At 35.1% G+C, this 17,300-nt stretch overlaps 1 protein-coding gene, 1 long non-coding RNA gene and 1 pseudogene across 2 annotated transcripts; all 3 read left to right on the forward strand.

The window, feature by feature from the left end:
- On the forward strand, window positions 1-3,451 carry LOC123325114. The gene is made up of 3 exons (XR_006540233.1): window positions 1-38; window positions 2,798-2,847; window positions 3,395-3,451. It is a non-coding gene; the product is annotated as an uncharacterized LOC123325114 (long non-coding RNA).
- Window positions 1,828-1,928, forward strand: LOC123325170 (annotated as a pseudogene).
- Window positions 3,452-3,730: 279 nt separating the features above from the next.
- Window positions 3,731-8,310, forward strand: ZNF518A (zinc finger protein 518A). Its single transcript, XM_021699914.2, has one exon. The coding sequence runs from the start codon at window positions 3,781-3,783 to the stop codon at window positions 8,257-8,259; it is 4,479 nt and encodes a 1,492-aa protein (XP_021555589.1). The 5' UTR covers window positions 3,731-3,780; the 3' UTR covers window positions 8,260-8,310.
- Window positions 8,311-17,300: the final 8,990 nt, after the last annotated feature.

The raw sequence follows: 17,300 nt of genomic DNA on the forward strand, positions 1-17,300 counted from the left end.
TCCCATACCTCAGCTCAAGCTTTCTATCTCCTCAGAAGGTACCACATGATCTTCCTCTCAAGTCCTCACTTTCTAGAAATCTCAGGGTATGTTCAGGGAGGGAGTGGGCAGATTTATGTCCTTTACTTTCTTACTTAGGGCATAAGAGATGCTTATTAAATGCTTTTTAAATGAATGTCCCCTAGTCAAAATCCTCTTTAAAAGTGGTGCTTGGCAGTGGGTTAGCATTTGTTTTCACTCTTCTCTCTCTGGACTGTTTCTTACCAAACACCTTGCAGTATGTGTATGGAATGTTTTTCTAGTTTCTAGTTATTTTGTAGGACTTTATTTTTTGGTTTGTGTTTCATTGGGCAGTTGGAAGAAGGAAATCAGATGGCTTAAGTTGCCACCTTGATGCAGGCAGTTCTCCAGGTTACTTGAAAGGGCTGGGCATATTTTATGCAAATTGTATTCTTTCAAGGCTTGAAGAGATGTTGGTTAAGTCTTATGAGGTAATAATATGTAGAGAAAGGGCAGTAGTTTAAATGGGAGATTTAAAATCAGTAATCCTTGTTGGTGGGGTAAAGATTGAACTGTAGTGAAAGGAGCATTAGCTAGTAGGTTGGAAGATTAAAATTAGAGTAAAATTCCTCTTTCCTTTTTTTTGTTATTTGAGAAATTCACAACACGTTTTTTGCCCATAAGTGGCAACCCCAGTATAATTTGCTACCAGATGTCGTCATTGATTGCTTCCACATACTACAGGTTCAACATAGTTGAAGACAAAATAGATTCTCCAAATTTAAAATTTGAGGGTGAATAACAAACCCCAAACTACCTAAAATATACAGACTCCCCTAATACTGTATTGTACATGCCATTCATTAAATGTAAAAAATACTGATGTTCAATATTAATTATTTAGCAGTTACCAAACTTAAGTAAAAGCTAAGTGGATTTCTTAGTAAGGTCCCTTTTATTAACATTGTTTTGCTTGTGTTGAAAGGACATGCACTTTAATGGGTGACCTTTGTGACATCTGTTTTGGCTGCCATGCATCCTACTTAATTATTTTCTATTCTTAACGTCCTGGAAGGGTGAGGTTGCTGAATGGTCAACTCTGAATAAGCAGTATTTTAATGTATATGTCCTGCCTCTCTCCTTCAGATTGTAAGCTGTAGTAGGGTGGGGACCATGTTTTTGAATCTTTCCACAGCACCCATCAAAATGCCTCACATTCATAGTAGGCATTTATTAGTTAGTTGATTGAGTTATTTAAAATCCTATTTTTATACTGGTCGTCAGACTCTGGGGTATGTGTTATAAGAAAAATTTTAAATTGTGTAGATATTTTGAAATGGAATTGATATTTAAAAATAGTATCAATCTATTTTTAGCATTACACATATATTTTTGAACACATGTAATATTACTGCAAGAAGCAATTTCCGTTTTGTAATAAAACCCATGATATAGTTTCTTGATTATGTGTATAATAGAAAGGCTTGAGTATGGTTAATCCAGAATGACCGCAACATGGTATTCAGGCAAATGGAGAACCTTTATAGGTGTGCTTAAAAGTTTCACCTCTTTGAACCTCACCTTCAGATTCTGGTATGGTGAAATCTCCATCGGTGATTATAATACAGAATGTGACACTGTAGGGAATCTTCTTAGTTGGTGTGGAATATCCACCAGGTGTCATTGAACTTTATTCTAGCCATTTATTTAGTTTTTCTTACTTTTGAAGAAAAAGTATTTACATTTTGCTTTAAATAATACAGTAAAACGTTTTAAGTAAAAATTTTAATATTTTACTGAATTAGACATAGTATATAAAACCAGTGCGTGCTTCGGCAGCACATACACTAAAATTGGAACAACACAGAGATTAGCATGGCCCCTGTGCAAAGGATTACACGCAGATTTGTGAAGCATTCCATATTTTGTGCAGTTTCTGAGCATCCTACCACCCTTTGCAGATGAACTCTGAAGAAATGATATGAGTCAGAGCGCAGTGTGTGGCACTGAATAATGCAATTGTGATTTTTCACTACTAAAAAAAAAATTCAGTAAACTGGTACCTTGCTAATGAATTCATTATCAGTTTAGCATATATATACTTAAAGACTATTAAAGGATGTGTTTTTTAGACCCAACCAAAATTACTGAGTGTGAGAGAGATTAAAAGTCTCTTAATACATAATTTAACTTTTAATTGTATTCCCCTAATAAAGGGTTTCTGAAACAGTAAAGTATCTAGTTACTTAGATTCATTGAAATTTTTTTTTTTTAAGTTTTTATTTATTTAAGTAATTTCCTCTGCCCAACATGGGGCTAGAACTGAAAACCCAAGATCAAGAGTCACATGCTCTACCAGCTGAGCCAGCCGGGCGTCCCTAGATTAATTGAAATTTAAAGCTGAGACCTTTGACTAGACATTATAGATGAAGTTCAGTGTGATCTATACTTATTTTCTTTAGCTTATCTAATTTTGTTTATTATTCATACATACATATTTAAGATGACAAAGGTAAGAAAACATAATTCCTCTAATACACATTTTGATATTTTACTGAACCTTCAGTACTCAGATTCCAATCTCAATAATGTATTATCAAATCTTATTACTTTACTCTTTTTTATTCCTTTGCAGTTTAACTCATAATGTGTCATTTCATGGTAATCACATACAGTAATGATAGCTACAATTTATATAGCACTGTACAGGGTACTGTTCATATGTTTTCTCATTTAATCTTTACAATAACCCTGTGAAAGATAGGGAAAGTACTAATTTTTCTTTTTCACTTTGTAGATGAAGAAACGAAGACAGAGATTGAGACTTGTCTAGAGTAACACAAACCAGTAAGTGTTGGAATTAATGGTGGCAGATAGTAATGGGTGCATTCTCATATGCCAGGAGCTTTCCTTGCTGCCTTCTGCCTGAGTTCTAGGGACAAAAAGCCAAATAGCCAAAAGGTTGGGAACCAAAAAGGTAGTAGGTAGACTTTAACAGTACCCCAGCAAAATGTGCTATTCCTTTTCATTTCTTTTTCTTTTTCTTTTTTTTTAATTAGTAATGATAACTTGAAAGAGCAGATAATCTTCTGTTATTGTTGTTGTTAGATAAATGAAACTTACATTTTAAATATAAATTATCTCTGAAGCACTAAGGAAATAGAAAAACTGGAGAGAAGCCTGTTGAATTTCTCACAAGGTAATAGCCAGAGGGTCAGCTAAGGAGGTGAGGAAGTTAATAGTTCATGTGTATAATCGGAGACATGTGTAATTAGAACTTAAATTTTTGTGGTTCTCATTAAGATTTTGTAAATCCTGCTTAAAAATTTTAATATCAACTTAATATAAAAATCTTAGAGCTTAAGGGTGCTTATCCAATTGTGGTTTTCTTTAGATGACAAAACAGGTTCAGAGAAGTTGAAGCTTGTCCAGTGTCACAGAGCAGAGCTGGAAGTAAAACTTGTATTTCCTGACTTCCAGATTAGTATTATTTCTCCATCAAGCTATTACTTCTTGGTAAGCTGTTCTTAAAATACTTAACAGGTCTTTTATATCTTTTATGCTTGTGTTTGATCAACATTCCTATTTTGTATCAAAATGAACTTTAAAATATGAAATTTACTGATATAAAAATTCAATTCTTTGTTTGATTTTAGGTGAGTTAATGTGGGAAAAATTCTGGTATTTTGAAGATGTCTCGGCACAGTATTGTTTCCTGTTTAAATTACAAGTAACTTCAGTTTTTAGAGAAAAAAGAAGTTGGGATTTTTTTGTAAAATCATGCCATCTGAACAGAAACTGTTATTTTTTGATGAAAAACAAACTACTTTAAGAAAAGATTATGATGTGAAAAATGAGATAGTAGATACTATCAGATCAGTACCTAGAGCAAAAATTTCAGAAAGTAGTTTTCACTATGAACTAAAAAATGTGAAAATTGATTTGCCGAAGATAAATATCCCAAATGAAGTCTTTTTGAACCATGAAGTTGACAAATACAGAAAATTATTTCAGCGTCAACCACAGACTGCAAGAAAATCTATCAGTGTAAAGACTGTAAGCTGTGTAGAGGAGTGTATGTTGCTCCATAAGTCTGAGCGAGTTGAAGAAGAGGGTTTAAAAATGTCTGCAAAAATACTCAATTTCAACTGTTTAAAATGCCGAGATAGCACTCGATACAGTCCAAATGATTTGCAGAAACACTTTCAAATGTGGCACCATGGTGAATTACCTTCATATCCTTGTGAAATGTGCAGTTTTTCAGCAAATGACTTCCAGATATTTAAACAACACAGACGGACACATAGAAGCACTTTAGTAAAATGTGACATTTGTAACAATGAGAGTGTATATACTTTATTAGACTTGACAAAACATTTTGCATCCACACATTGTGTAAATGGTAGTTTTCAATGTGAAAAGTGCAAATTCTCCACCCAGGATGTTGGCACATTTGTTCAGCACATTCATAGACATAATGAAATCCATTATAAATGTGGTAAGTGCCATCATGTATGTTTTACCAAAGGAGAGCTTCAGAAGCACCTTCATGTTCATTCTGGTACATTTCCCTTCACTTGTCAATATTGTAGCTATGGTGCCACTAGGAGAGAGCACCTGGTAAGACATGTTATAACTCTGCACAAAGAACACTTATATGCGAAAGAAAAACTGGAAAAAGACAAATATGAAAAGAGGATGGCAAAGACTTCAGCAGGACTTAAGCTGATACTGAAAAGATACAGAATAGATGCATCAAGGAAGACGTTCTGGAAACGCAAGAAGATCAACAATGGAAGTGACAGGAGTATAGAAAAAAACACTCAAGTGCTTAAAAAAGTGAACAAAACACAGGCTAAATCTGAAGACCAGAGCCATCTTGTTCAAGAGCATTTAAATGAAGAAAAGGATGAAAGACCACACTGTGAGAATAATGATAAACCTGCTGAGTCAGAGTCAGAAAAGCCAACTCTTCTGTCCACTGGGCAATGTAATAGAGCTGAAGAGGGATCAAATTCTACTCTAGGTTTCTTGAAGACTGCTGTACAAGGACCTACAGTGTTAATGGTGAAAAATAATAGAATAACAATTCCTGCTAACTACAGTGCTGATTTTATGGGATTTAAGATGGTGGATGGAAAACAACATATTGTAATAAAATTGTTACCTACCAATAAACAGAATTTATATTTACCAGGCTCACAGTCAGATGCTGCAAAGGACAGTACTGCCAATTTGCAGCCCCAGACTTTGGACACTGCTGGATTTTTAGCAGGAGTAACAGCTGAATTAAGTGACACAGTTTACATGAAAGCAAATACTCCATTTTCATGTTCATCTCCTATATTTTCAGGGAAAGTAACGTCAGAAAAAGAAATGGCTTTGCTATCTCAAACGAGTAATACGCTTCAAACAGTGGATGATGATAAAAATGTGTCTTCTTTGTCAGCATCAGAATTGGTTTCAGCATCAGTGAATTTGACCACAAAAGTTGAAACAAAAGATAATATTGACCTATGGGGAAGTTATATTACTCAGAGTCACCCTGAGATATCAGGTGCTGCCATTAGAAGTCCAGATAAAGTCAACTCTACTGCCAAACAAAATGCATACAACAGTGGAGATATGCATAACTATTGCATTAATTATGTCAACTCTGAGTTACCTGTTGAATCTTCCAACCAAGGATCATTGCCCTTTCATAATTACTCAAAAGTAAATAATTCTAATAAACGTCGTAGGTTTTCAGGAACAGGAATGTGTGAAAACCCTCAAAAAGAACCTTCATCAAGCAAGACAGTTGTTCAACAACCAATAAGTGAATCAGTTTTATCACTGGTGAGGAAGGAGAGCTCAAATCCAGATAGCATGTTAGCATCTATTAGCCTTTTAAATACTAAAGATGGAACTTTAAAAATGCAAACTGAAATTGAAGAACAGTGTGTTTTAGAAAAAGGAGAAAACATTGATGGACAGAACTTATACACTAATGAAAATCAGAATTTAGAGAGCATGACTGAGAAATCTAAGTGGGATGACATTTCTAATGTTGAGTCACCTATGATGCCTAGAATCACATCTGTTTTCTCTCTCCAGAGTAAACAGGCATCAGAATTTTTGCCACCTGAAGTAAACCAGTTACTTCAGGATGGATTAAAAACAAAATCTGAGGTAAAACAAGACTCTAGTAATAGTAACACTCCTGATAAAGGCCTGCCACTTCATTGTGACCAGTCATTTCAGAAACTTGAGGGAGAAGGCAAAATAGTTGAATCTTCAAAAGACGTCAAAGTACAAGGCATCTTCCCAATCCCATCTGGTGGTATAGGGATTAATGTGCCTACAAATGATCTGAATTTAAAATTTAGTGGAAAAGAAAAACAAAATGTGTCAATATCACAAGATGTGAGAGATTCAGAAAAGACACCTAGAATTTCAGGTATTGGCACATTACTTAAGACTCAGTCAGATGCAATAATAACACAGCAGCTCGTAAAAGATAAACTACGAGCCACTACACAAAATTTAGGTTCTTTATATAGGCAGAGTCCACTTCTGAATTCAGAACCAAAAAAGGCTATATTTGTTCAGACTCCAAAAGGCTTTTTTGTACCATTGCACATTGCTAACAAGCCTGGATTACATGTTGTTTCAGGAAGACCACTTCCATTGGTTAATACACAAGGTGTACCTGCTTCTCTTCTTTTAAATAAGAAACCTGGGATGATTTTAACATTTAATAATGGGAAACTTGAAGGTATTTCCACTGTCAAAATTGAGAGTTCTCAAGCTTGTGGAACTACAGCTAAGGAGCCCTGCAGAACACCTTTTTTAAAGGTAGAACCAAACAGTAATTGTCTGACACCTGCACTTTGTTCCAGCATTGGCAGTTGTTTGAGCATGAAAAGTAGCTCAGAAAATACTTTGCCATTAAAAGGCCCTTACATTATCAAAACATCAGCAAATTCTTCAGTGAAAGCTGTTCCTACTCCTAATACAGTATCTGAGCATCAGGGCACCAAGTTGAATAACTTGGACTCAGTAAAACAGCAGAATGAGATTTTTCCAAAACCACCTCTTTATACCCTCTTGCCTGATGGCAAACAAGCTGTTTTTTTAAAGTGTGTGATGCCAAATAAGACTGAGCTGCTTAAGCCTAAATTAGTCCAAAATAGTACGTATTATCAAAACATACAGCCAAAGAAACCTGAAGGAACACCACAAAAAATATTGCTGAAAATTTTTAACCCTGTTTTAAATGTGACTGCTGCTAACAATCTGTCTGTAAGCACCTCTGCATCCTCATTGCAGAAAGACAAGGTACCATCTAATCAGACTACAGGAGGAGAGCAGAGAGAGCCAGAATCTTCTAGAGATGCCTTACCCTTCTTACTAGATGATATGATGCCAGCAAATGAAATTGTGATAACTTCTACTGCAACATGCCCAGAATCTTCTGAGGAACAAATGTGTTTCACTGACCGTTCAGACACCAGGGTATTAAGGTGTAAAACAAATTGTACAATCGAGAGAAACTTCAATAGAAAAAAGACTTCGAAAAAAAAATTTTCAAGAATTAAAACTCATGTAAGAAGTAAAGATTCCGAAACTGCCTTTGTATCTAGAAACAGAAACTGTAAACGAAAGTGTAGGGATAGTTATGAAGAACCTCCAAGAAAAAAAGCAACATTACATAGAAAGTGTAAAGAAAAGTCTAAACCTGAAGATGCCCGTGAATCGTTTGATTTTAGCAGACCAAGGCTTTCAAAAGATTCAGTCAGAACTTTGCGGCTTTTCCCCTTTAGTTCCAAACAGCTTGTGAAATGTCCTAGGAGAAACCAACCAGTTGTAGTTTTGAATCATCCTGATGCAGATGCACCAGAAGTAGTAAGTGTAATGAAAACTATTGCTAAATTTAATGGACGTGTACTTAAGGTTTCATTGTCAAAAAGAACTATCAGTGCTTTACTGAAGCCAGTTTGTGATAATGCCCCAAAAACAATTTATGGTGATTTTTCCAAAAGACATAAAACATTGAAACCTGTTAGTTCTGTCAAAGAAAGATTTGTGCTAAAATTAACACTCAAAAAGACAAGCAAAAACAATTATCAGATCGTGAAAACTACCTCTGAAAATGTTCTGAAAGCTAAATTTAACTGTTGGTTTTGTGGTAGAGTATTTGACAATCAGGATGCTTGGGCTGGTCATGGGCAGAGACATTTAATGGAGGCCACTCGTGATTGGAATACGTTAGAATAATTTACTGTAGTTACCAAGGAAAAGAAAAGTAAAACTATCTTAGAAAAAAACATGGGTTGGATTACCTTAAGGCAGACATTTTCTACTTCAGTATAGTACCTAAAATTGAGCATCTGAAAGTTGGCTATATTTCCATGGGAGACAAAAAAAGTTTTATGTGTGATACTTGAAAATGCTATCACTGCACACATAAGTTTTGCAAGGAACTAATTGCAGCACAGATGTATCTTGATTTAATTTTTTTAAATGTGTTCTTGGGAAGTTAGGGCTAAAGAAAATTTTGATAAAAGTTTTCCCAATTTAGTTATATAGTGACTCTTAGTAGAGGGTAACGGCTGACAGCTCCATTCCCTCTCTTCTTCCACCAGCCTTATGAATCTGATAAGTGTAGCTCCTCTGAAGATGGAGAGCTCTTTCACCATGGAGCTGAAGGAGTTTCTCCTCATTTGTGAAGATACACTAAGAGCTTGAGTAAAGAACTTAACTTTATATCTGCTAAATATAGTTCTTTTGAAGGGTGTTAGGCTCCTCTGAGAGTACATTTAACTAACTACAGTTGCACCTCATGATGCTTGAAATAGAGTTTTTCACAAGTAAATCTTTTTTCTCTTATGCTGTGTCCCATATCAGGAATTGGAATACCTTCCCAAGGTGATTTTCTTTTTCTAAATGGCTATGTCAAGCATTGCAGTAGATGGGCAGCCTCAAAAGAAGAATTAAACTCTCTTGGTCCAGTTTAAAGTCTGATTAAAGAACTTGAACATTTTTCTGAATTTGATGATAATCTCCAGTGATTCTCTTGCACAGAACTATGCTTATTAAATTGTTTGTACCCCATAAATCAAGTGGCCAATATTTATCTTGGTTTCCATCCATTTGAAAAGTGGAACATAGAAGCACTTCCATGGGAATGGCTTTTCTTGAAAATTAAGAATCACTCTACAGGAAAAATATTTTTAAGCAAGATTAGCAAAGCAAATCAAATTTTTGCTGTTTAATTACTATTAGGTGTCTGAACATGTACACATTGGGACAAACCATTTTTGTTAGCACCTTTTCAGTCTCACTGACAACCCAAAGCAGATTATTTTACTGATTGTTGGCAGTTGAAATGAAGAAGCATTAGTAGTGGACTCAGTGGCAGGGCATAAAACTTCAGGACCAATTCCTAGGGGATATACCCAGCAGGTAGAGTTTTAAAATGGATATTTTCATGACAACAGCAGAATCATCGACTGAAACTTCACCGTGTAAGTTTGGATCAAATTTTGTTGGATTATTGGATAATGGAGTTCTTGTATTACAAATTACTGTATAATTTTTGTTATATTGTTACTACAAGTGTTAAAACATTTTCATTGATTGAAAACTTCAGGGCTTCTTTTCTGTATATAAGAAAGAATTTAAACCTGTACATATTTTTGTACTTTTCAGTTTGTTATGTAAATTTTGCACAGAAGATTTTTGACATAAAAAGTTTATTTTCTTTCCATTTAGTTCTGTGCATGCACTAATAAAACTGGTTGTTTAATTTAAAAGGAATATGTAAGACTTTACCCATGTTATTTTCTTGGTTTTTATTTTAGATGTAGAATTTTTTTTTTTTTGGGTAAATTCATTTTTCAGGGATTGAACACTATTGTTAGCAAGTGCCTAAAAGATGTGAAACAGTTTACATATGTCAACTGTAACAGTAGGTCCCAAATGGGCCCATTCCCCCAAAAGTTTTATTTTAAAGAAAGCCATACATAGATGCTTCAAGCTATCTTGCTATGCACATTATACGTGTACTTTTTTGTGTAGTTTGTCTACTTTCCTAGTGAAGTGTTTTTTGTATAAAACCTGTTACAATTGTGTTTCTTAAATTGAGCCTAAGAATGGAGTTGATTGGAAATACACAGTATATATTAATAATGTATAAGGTGTTTAAAGAATGGTAAGCAATGTTAATTTCTGTAATGAACATTTTCTTCAATTAAATTTATCTTAAGTTTGTGTTTACACAATAATTTTTTTACTGTACTAAAATCAAACTGGAATTTTATTCTAATGGGAAATATTTATATTTCAAAGATGTTTTTTCTTTAAATGCTAGGGAACTATGTATAGTGTGGGTTTTTCCCCCCCAAAATCATAGGTAAAATTTTGAAATTTTGAGAAGGGTAACATTTATCATGAAGTTACTGTAGTTATGCTGATAAGGAAAGTCATAGGCTGATGCTCTTTAGTATCCTAACAGCAATAAACTTGAAATGCTCTGCTTTTATGGGTAGATTTATTATAATTCCTTGCCTTCCATGAATAGAGGAGAGAAGCAGCAATCTTGGCAATGTTTGCAGCATTATACAAATACATTTCAGAATAGCCATACCAGTAAAAATATATTTAATGTTGTGATACATACCTTTTGCCTTAAAGTTTTAAAAGCCATTTTAAAAAGCTTCATGCCCCAGGTACTCTGGTTAGTACCTTTTCTGATTTGTTAGGTTATTCTAAAGAAGGCAAACCTGCTTTGGAGCCTCTTTATTGCCATAGTGAAAAATCCAGAACCCAAACCCTCCATCCTTTTTTTTTCTCCTGGCTGAAACTGAATTAAAGATGGTTCTCTAAAATATGAGTATGCAGTGGTTTGAGGTTGTTACTACAACTGGAAGAGTTTTATTTTTGCAATCCAACTTCTTGGTCAGGAATGTGTTCTCATTTTTTCATACTTGTCCATCTCCATTGGAAATGGGCCTCTCTATTTGGCTTTCAATTAAAAAAATAATTTAATTTTAAAAAAGTTTACCTTTCTATCTTACTAAGCACTCAGTAGATTGAAATGTAATACATATATTTTTTAATGAAAAATTGTGATTTTGTTAAGGGGTCAGTAAAGTTTACCAGTAAAGAGTAAGTTAAGTTAGTAAATAACTTAGGCTTTCTAGGCCGTTTGGTCTCTGTCATAACATCTTAATTTTGTCATATTGTAGAAGCAGCCCTAGACAGTACATAAATCAATGAGTATGCGTATGTTTTAATAAAACTTCATTTAAAGAAATGAGCCATGGGCTGAATTTGGCCCACCACATTGTTTACTAACCCTTGGTTTAGTTCTCTCAAAGGTCTCCTCTTAGAATCGGATTTTTTTTTAATTAAAAAGTTTGATACAGTTTTTTTTTAATGATGTATAACACTGTACAAAACAAAGTATAAAAACTAAAATAAGCATGTAAGTTATCAGTGTAGATGTGTTTAAAAGTGAAGAGAATGTAAATGTAATGAAAAGGATTAGTGGGTAAAGTAGATGGGTCATTTGTGTGCAAAGGATAATGCATCTTATGGAGGGATTAAAAGTTAAACAGGTGCTGTGGGAATTTCTGTCCAGGTTAGATGAGAAATAGATACTAGTTCTTTAAGTGATTTGAAATAGCTGTTAAGAAAAGTAATAAGAGTTCTTGGGATGGGGGAGAATGGAGGTGAGGTGAAAATAATATTAATTCCATACATATGCTGATTTATTGATTTTTCCCCCTACTATTGACATCTTTTTTAACTTGGGGTATGTCCCCTTTTCATTGCATAGCAATTTGTTAGGATTCTTGTTTTCAACAAAGTGCCTTGACTCCATTGAGGATCTTATCTGGTGAAACTTGCTGGAGGAATTTTCGGGACATTATTTGCTGCTAGTTGAGAATGTAGCAGTAGCAGAAAAATTTTACTATAATGCAGAGTTGAAATAGGATCTCTTTGGTTGATTTTGGTGTTCATTGATTTAAGTATGCTCTTAATTGGATAATTGAGAAGTAGTCAATATCTTGGAAGAGGTGTTCGACAAAGTCTTCTTTGAATTATTATTATTTTTTTAGTTCTGTCTTCTGAGCTTCTGTTAATAAGTGCCCCAAATTTAAAAATCTTTCTTTGAAAAGTACATACATTATTGTGATAGTGCAAATATTTGAGTAAATAGTGTAGGAAGAATGTTAATATTAAGTACATCAATTTCAAAAATCGTGATTTTAGTCAATGTTAAGAATGTACTTACTAAAAAAATACTCATTCCTAGTAAAGTCATTTTTAATATGTTCGGAGAATTCTTCCTTAATATTTCAGAGTCCTTTAACCAAAAGTGAAGCTAATGTTTGGAGTTGTGACTGAAATTGCTTCTTTCCGTTAGGGTGCCTGCTATCATCAGTTACTTCATAAGTTACTGCTAATGTAAAAAGGTAAGAAAACAAAATGAAAAACTTGGGTAGAGATCAAAATACTGTTTGCAAATGACTTGATTTCAATATTTTGAAAATCTAAAGAAGTACACTAAAAATTAGCTTTCCTGAACACTTAATAGTAATCATTTGGCAAACAATAAAAGAAGACCCATTTATAGTAAGAGCCACAAAATAATAAATTTGAAAGTTATGTGAAGTTATGCCAAAGGAAACACCACAAAACCTAACTGGGAGATACACAGCTTGGGTGTAAGATTAAATATATCCCTGTTTGGTAGATCCCATTTTCCACACAGGTGTTCCACAGAAGGCTTATAACAAATGGGAGATGGCTGCTGATTAGCCATTGTATGACTCCAAATCCTGCAGTATAAGGAGAATCAGGGCAGGACAGCTCCTCTTAATAGTGCAAGTCCCCTTTCCCACACAACCGTGTTGCAAGGGACCTGCTCTGGGGGGCTTGGCATCAAAATGGCAGCTTATATCTGTCCCAGCTTTCTGGGGACAGAAGAGCTATTCTGTGTATATTCTGCCGCTGGTGAACATTAGCAGGTTCCATCCTCCCTGATTCTGGGTTATGGAAGATCCATACTGGGAGGTGATAGAAAATTCTCCCCCATGCCCTCTAACCCCTGACACAGCTACTCTGCAGGGAGGATCTGGGAGACATTCAGTAAGAGCCGGTTTCCCATACTCAACCCCCCCCCCCCCCCCCCGCCCAAAACATGCTCCATAGCACAAAGGCAAAGGGGTTCTGTTCAGGGGAAGGTTTAAATGAGCTTCAAAGACTTGACAGCACACTTCCCATTACTAGGGGCCTAACTTTACCTGGAACAGACTGGAGCAGTTTGTACCCCTGAATATTGTTGAAAACTATAGGACAATCAGCTACCAATAAATAGAGGCTAACAGTTGCTGGTGATACCAATAGATACCAGCCAGAAAACGTAAAGACAAGATCAGGGAGAGAAACCAAGAGAGTGGGTAAAACTACAGACATCCCTTGTAACCAGAAGTAATGTGTGTAGGTTCAAGACTATAGCTGCTTAGGAGCAAGCAGAGGGGGAATGTGAGTTACAAGTCTCTGACAGAATGTAGGGCAAAACTTGGAAACTCCCTAAATAGTGCAAAAAGGCCAAGCCCCACACAGTGGTGAAGGGTGTTAATCTCCCTAATTCAGGGGGCTTAAACACAACCTCTTATTAATTGGTGGCTAGTCATTACATGATGCTGACTCAGAAGCAACCGCTTGCTGACCCAACAAGCATAACAGCATATACATAATGGGAGTCTCAGGGGGAAAGAAGAAAAAGGAAACATTAAAAAGAATATTTGAAGAAAACTTCCCAAATCGGATGAAGGAAATCAGGCTTAAAAATGAGGGAGAAACAAGTTGAGCCGTAACAGAGTCAGACTTCATGAATTAGTCAAGCCAAGTCACTAAATAAAAATAAGCCCAGAGTGGACAGGAGAACCAACATGGAGAGATTCTATATTACCTAAAATGTTCTGTTTTCAACACAAAATTATGAGATGTTCAAAGAAACAGGAAAGTGTGACACGGGCAGAAGCAGACAATAGAAACTTCCTTTGAGGGATACCAGATACAGGATAAGTGTTACGCCGCAATTGTAAATATGTTAAAAGACCTAAAGGAAACCAAGTTTAAAGAATTAAAGTATGCTGAAAATGAAAATAAAAAGATGGGAAATAACAATGAAAATTTTGGAGTTGAAAATTTCAATAACCAAAGTGGAACTTTTGCTAAGGAGGCTCAACAGTACATTTGAGCTGGCAGAAGAATCAGCAAACCTGAAGATAGTTGGGGAGAGATTACAAAATCTGAAGCACAGAAGGAAAAAAAAGAATGAAAAAAAAGTCTTCTTCACACTACATGCACAAAAGTTAACTCAAAATGGATCACGAACCAAAATGTAAGCAAAACTATAAAACTCACGGAAGTAAATATTGTGACCTTTGTTTATATAGTCTTCTTAGATATGACACCAAAATTACAAATGAAAAAATAAGAAATAGACAATTTAAAACGTATAGAATTTTTATTAGAAAAGATTGAGCTGATCTATTTTACCTAGTTAAATATCAATAATAAAAACTTTGCTTTACACGACTTCATTCCTTCCCTCATGCTGTTATTATCACAAATTATATCATTAGAAGTTAGGTGCCCATCAATTATTGCTTTATGCATTTGACTTTTAAATTGAGGGGGAAAAAGTTATAAATAAAAGATACATTTACTCTCTTTTATAATTACCATTATCAGTTCTGTCTGTCTTTGTGTGTGTCTGTCTTTGAGTTACTATCTAGTGTCCTTTCAGCCTAAAGGACTCCCTTTTGCATGTCTTTGTAGGACAGGACTGCTAGTAATGTTTATCAATGTTTTCTTCCTTTTTGAAGGGTAGTTTTGCTGACTATAAAATTGGTTGACAGTTTTTTTCCATTCAGCACCTTGCCTATGCCGTTACTGCTTCTGGCCTCCATGGTTTCTGTAGAGAAGTCAGCTCTTAATCTTACTGAGGACCCCTCGTATGTGATGAGTCACTTCTCTTGCTGCATTCAAGATTCTCCCTTGTTGTTTAAATAGTGTGATTATAATATGTCTGGTATACATATCTTTGAGAACTTGGAGTTCCTGGAGTTTCATGGATTTGTAGGTTAGTATTTTTCATCAGATTTGGGAAGTTTTCTTCAAATATTCTTTTTAATGCTTTCTTTTTCTTCTCTCCCCCTGGGACTCCCATTATATATATGCTGTTATGCATGTTGGCTCTATTCTCATAGGCTCTGTTCATTTTTCTCCATTTTTTTTCCCTGTTCCTTAAACTGGACAATGTCAGTTGATCCATCTTTAAGTTTATAGATTTTCTCTTCTGCTTGCTCAATCTGTTGCTGAGCCCCTCAAGTGAAATTTTCATTTGTTATTATACTTTTCAATTCTGTAATGGAAAGTTTTAGAATTAAAAGTTCTTTTCACTACTTCTATTTATATTTATTTGGTTAAGACATACTTTCCTTTCATTCTTTAAACATGGTTTCATTAAAGTCTTTGCTTAAAAAATCCAGTGCCTGGGCTTTCTCAGGATTTCCATTGATTGCTTTTCCCCCTGTGTATGAGCCATACTTTTCTCTTTCTTTGCATGCCTTGTAATATTTTGTTGAAAACAGAACATTTAAAATGTTACAATGTGGCAACTCTGAAAATCAGATTCTCCACCCCCACTTCCATCCCAGGGTTTGTTGTTGCTGCTTGTTGTAGTTGTTTGTCTAGTAACTTTGCTGAACTAATTTTGTAAAGTCTGTATTATTTGTCATGTGTGGCCACTGAAGTATCTGTTACGTTAGCTCAATGGCCAGCTAATGATTGGACAGAGATTTCCTTAAACACCCCAGAATGAAAAAATCTCCCAGTGTTTGCTGGGGACTCTGTGTGTTTTTGTGGTGCACCTCCAACACTCAGCCAGGCAATTTACAACTGTGCCTTAGCCTCCACTTTCTACTTTGGCAGAACCTCCAGGTCAGTCAGAGATGACAGCATGAGGCCTTCTCAGAGCTTTCCTTAGCACACACACAACCCTGACTCTGTATGTAGTCTTCTAGATTCCCAGGAATATGTTGTAACTTTACAAAGCCCTTACAGACATCATTCATTCCCTATCCTGTCCTCCCTAGTTTTTGGTCAGTCTGTTGCTTGCCTCAAATGTTATCTATCACCTTAGGCAGCAGTAACCGAAACATTTGCCTGTTAATGTTTCAACATTGCCCCTAGGTAGCAGCTTTAGCTCCAGGCAAGCTTCAAGTCAGACAAAAACTAGTCTTCCAGGAAGCCACCAGACTAGTCAAAACAAATGATTACAATTCTTTGTGATTGAGGTCTGTTCTATCTATTGCCAGGAATGGGACTTTTATCTTCAGGGCTACTGCTAACGTCAAATTTAAAGGTGAAAGACTGAAAACCTTCCCCTTAAGATCAGGAACAAGAAAGGATGTCTACTCTCACTGTTTCCATTAAACATTATACTAGTCATTCTAGTCAGGGCAATTAGCAAATAAAAGAAAAAACATCCAGATAGGAAACGAAGAATTAAAAATATCTGTAATCTTAAATGACATGATCTTGTATGTGGAAAATCCTAAGGAACCCACTAAAATTTTTTTTATAATCAATACATGAGATCAGTAAGGGTGCAGAATACAAGATCAGTAGAAAAACCAGTTCTACTTGATCTTAGATTTTAGCAATGAACAGTCCTAAATTGAGGAAAAAAGATCTAAAGTGTCATCTAAAGGACTAAAAATAAATTTGACAAAAGAAATACAAGACTTTTACATTGAAACTACAAATCATTGTTGAAAAAAATTAAGGCCTAAATAAATGTAGAGACATCCCATGTTCACGGATCAGAAGACTTAATATTGTTAAGATTGAAAGACTTCCCAAATTGACCACAGGTTCAACACAGTCCCTCTCAGAATTTCAGCTGCCTTTGCTTGCAAAAATTGACAAACTGATTCTAAAATTTCATATGGAAATGCAAGGGGTTCAGAATAACAAATAGCTAAAACACTTTTGAAGAGAAGAATAAAGTTCTACAAAGCTACTGTAATCAAGACAGTTGAGTACTAACATAATAGACATGTAGATCAATGGAATAGAGTTGAGAGTCCAAAAATAAACCCATTTATGGTCAATTAACTTTTGAAAAGAATGCCAAGACATTTCAATATGGAAAGAATAGTCTTTTAACAAATGTTGCTGGGACAACTGGATATCCATGTGCAAAAGAATGCATTTACACACTACCTTACATC

The sequence above is a fragment of the Neomonachus schauinslandi genome, chromosome 6, assembly GCF_002201575.2.
Source record: "Neomonachus schauinslandi chromosome 6, ASM220157v2, whole genome shotgun sequence".
Classification (NCBI taxonomy): Eukaryota; Metazoa; Chordata; class Mammalia; order Carnivora; family Phocidae; genus Neomonachus; species Neomonachus schauinslandi.

Coding starts and splice junctions, on each gene's coding strand:
- ZNF518A (XM_021699914.2), top strand. CDS start 3,781: ATGCCATCTGAACAGAAACTGTTATTTTTTGATGAAAAACAAACTACT.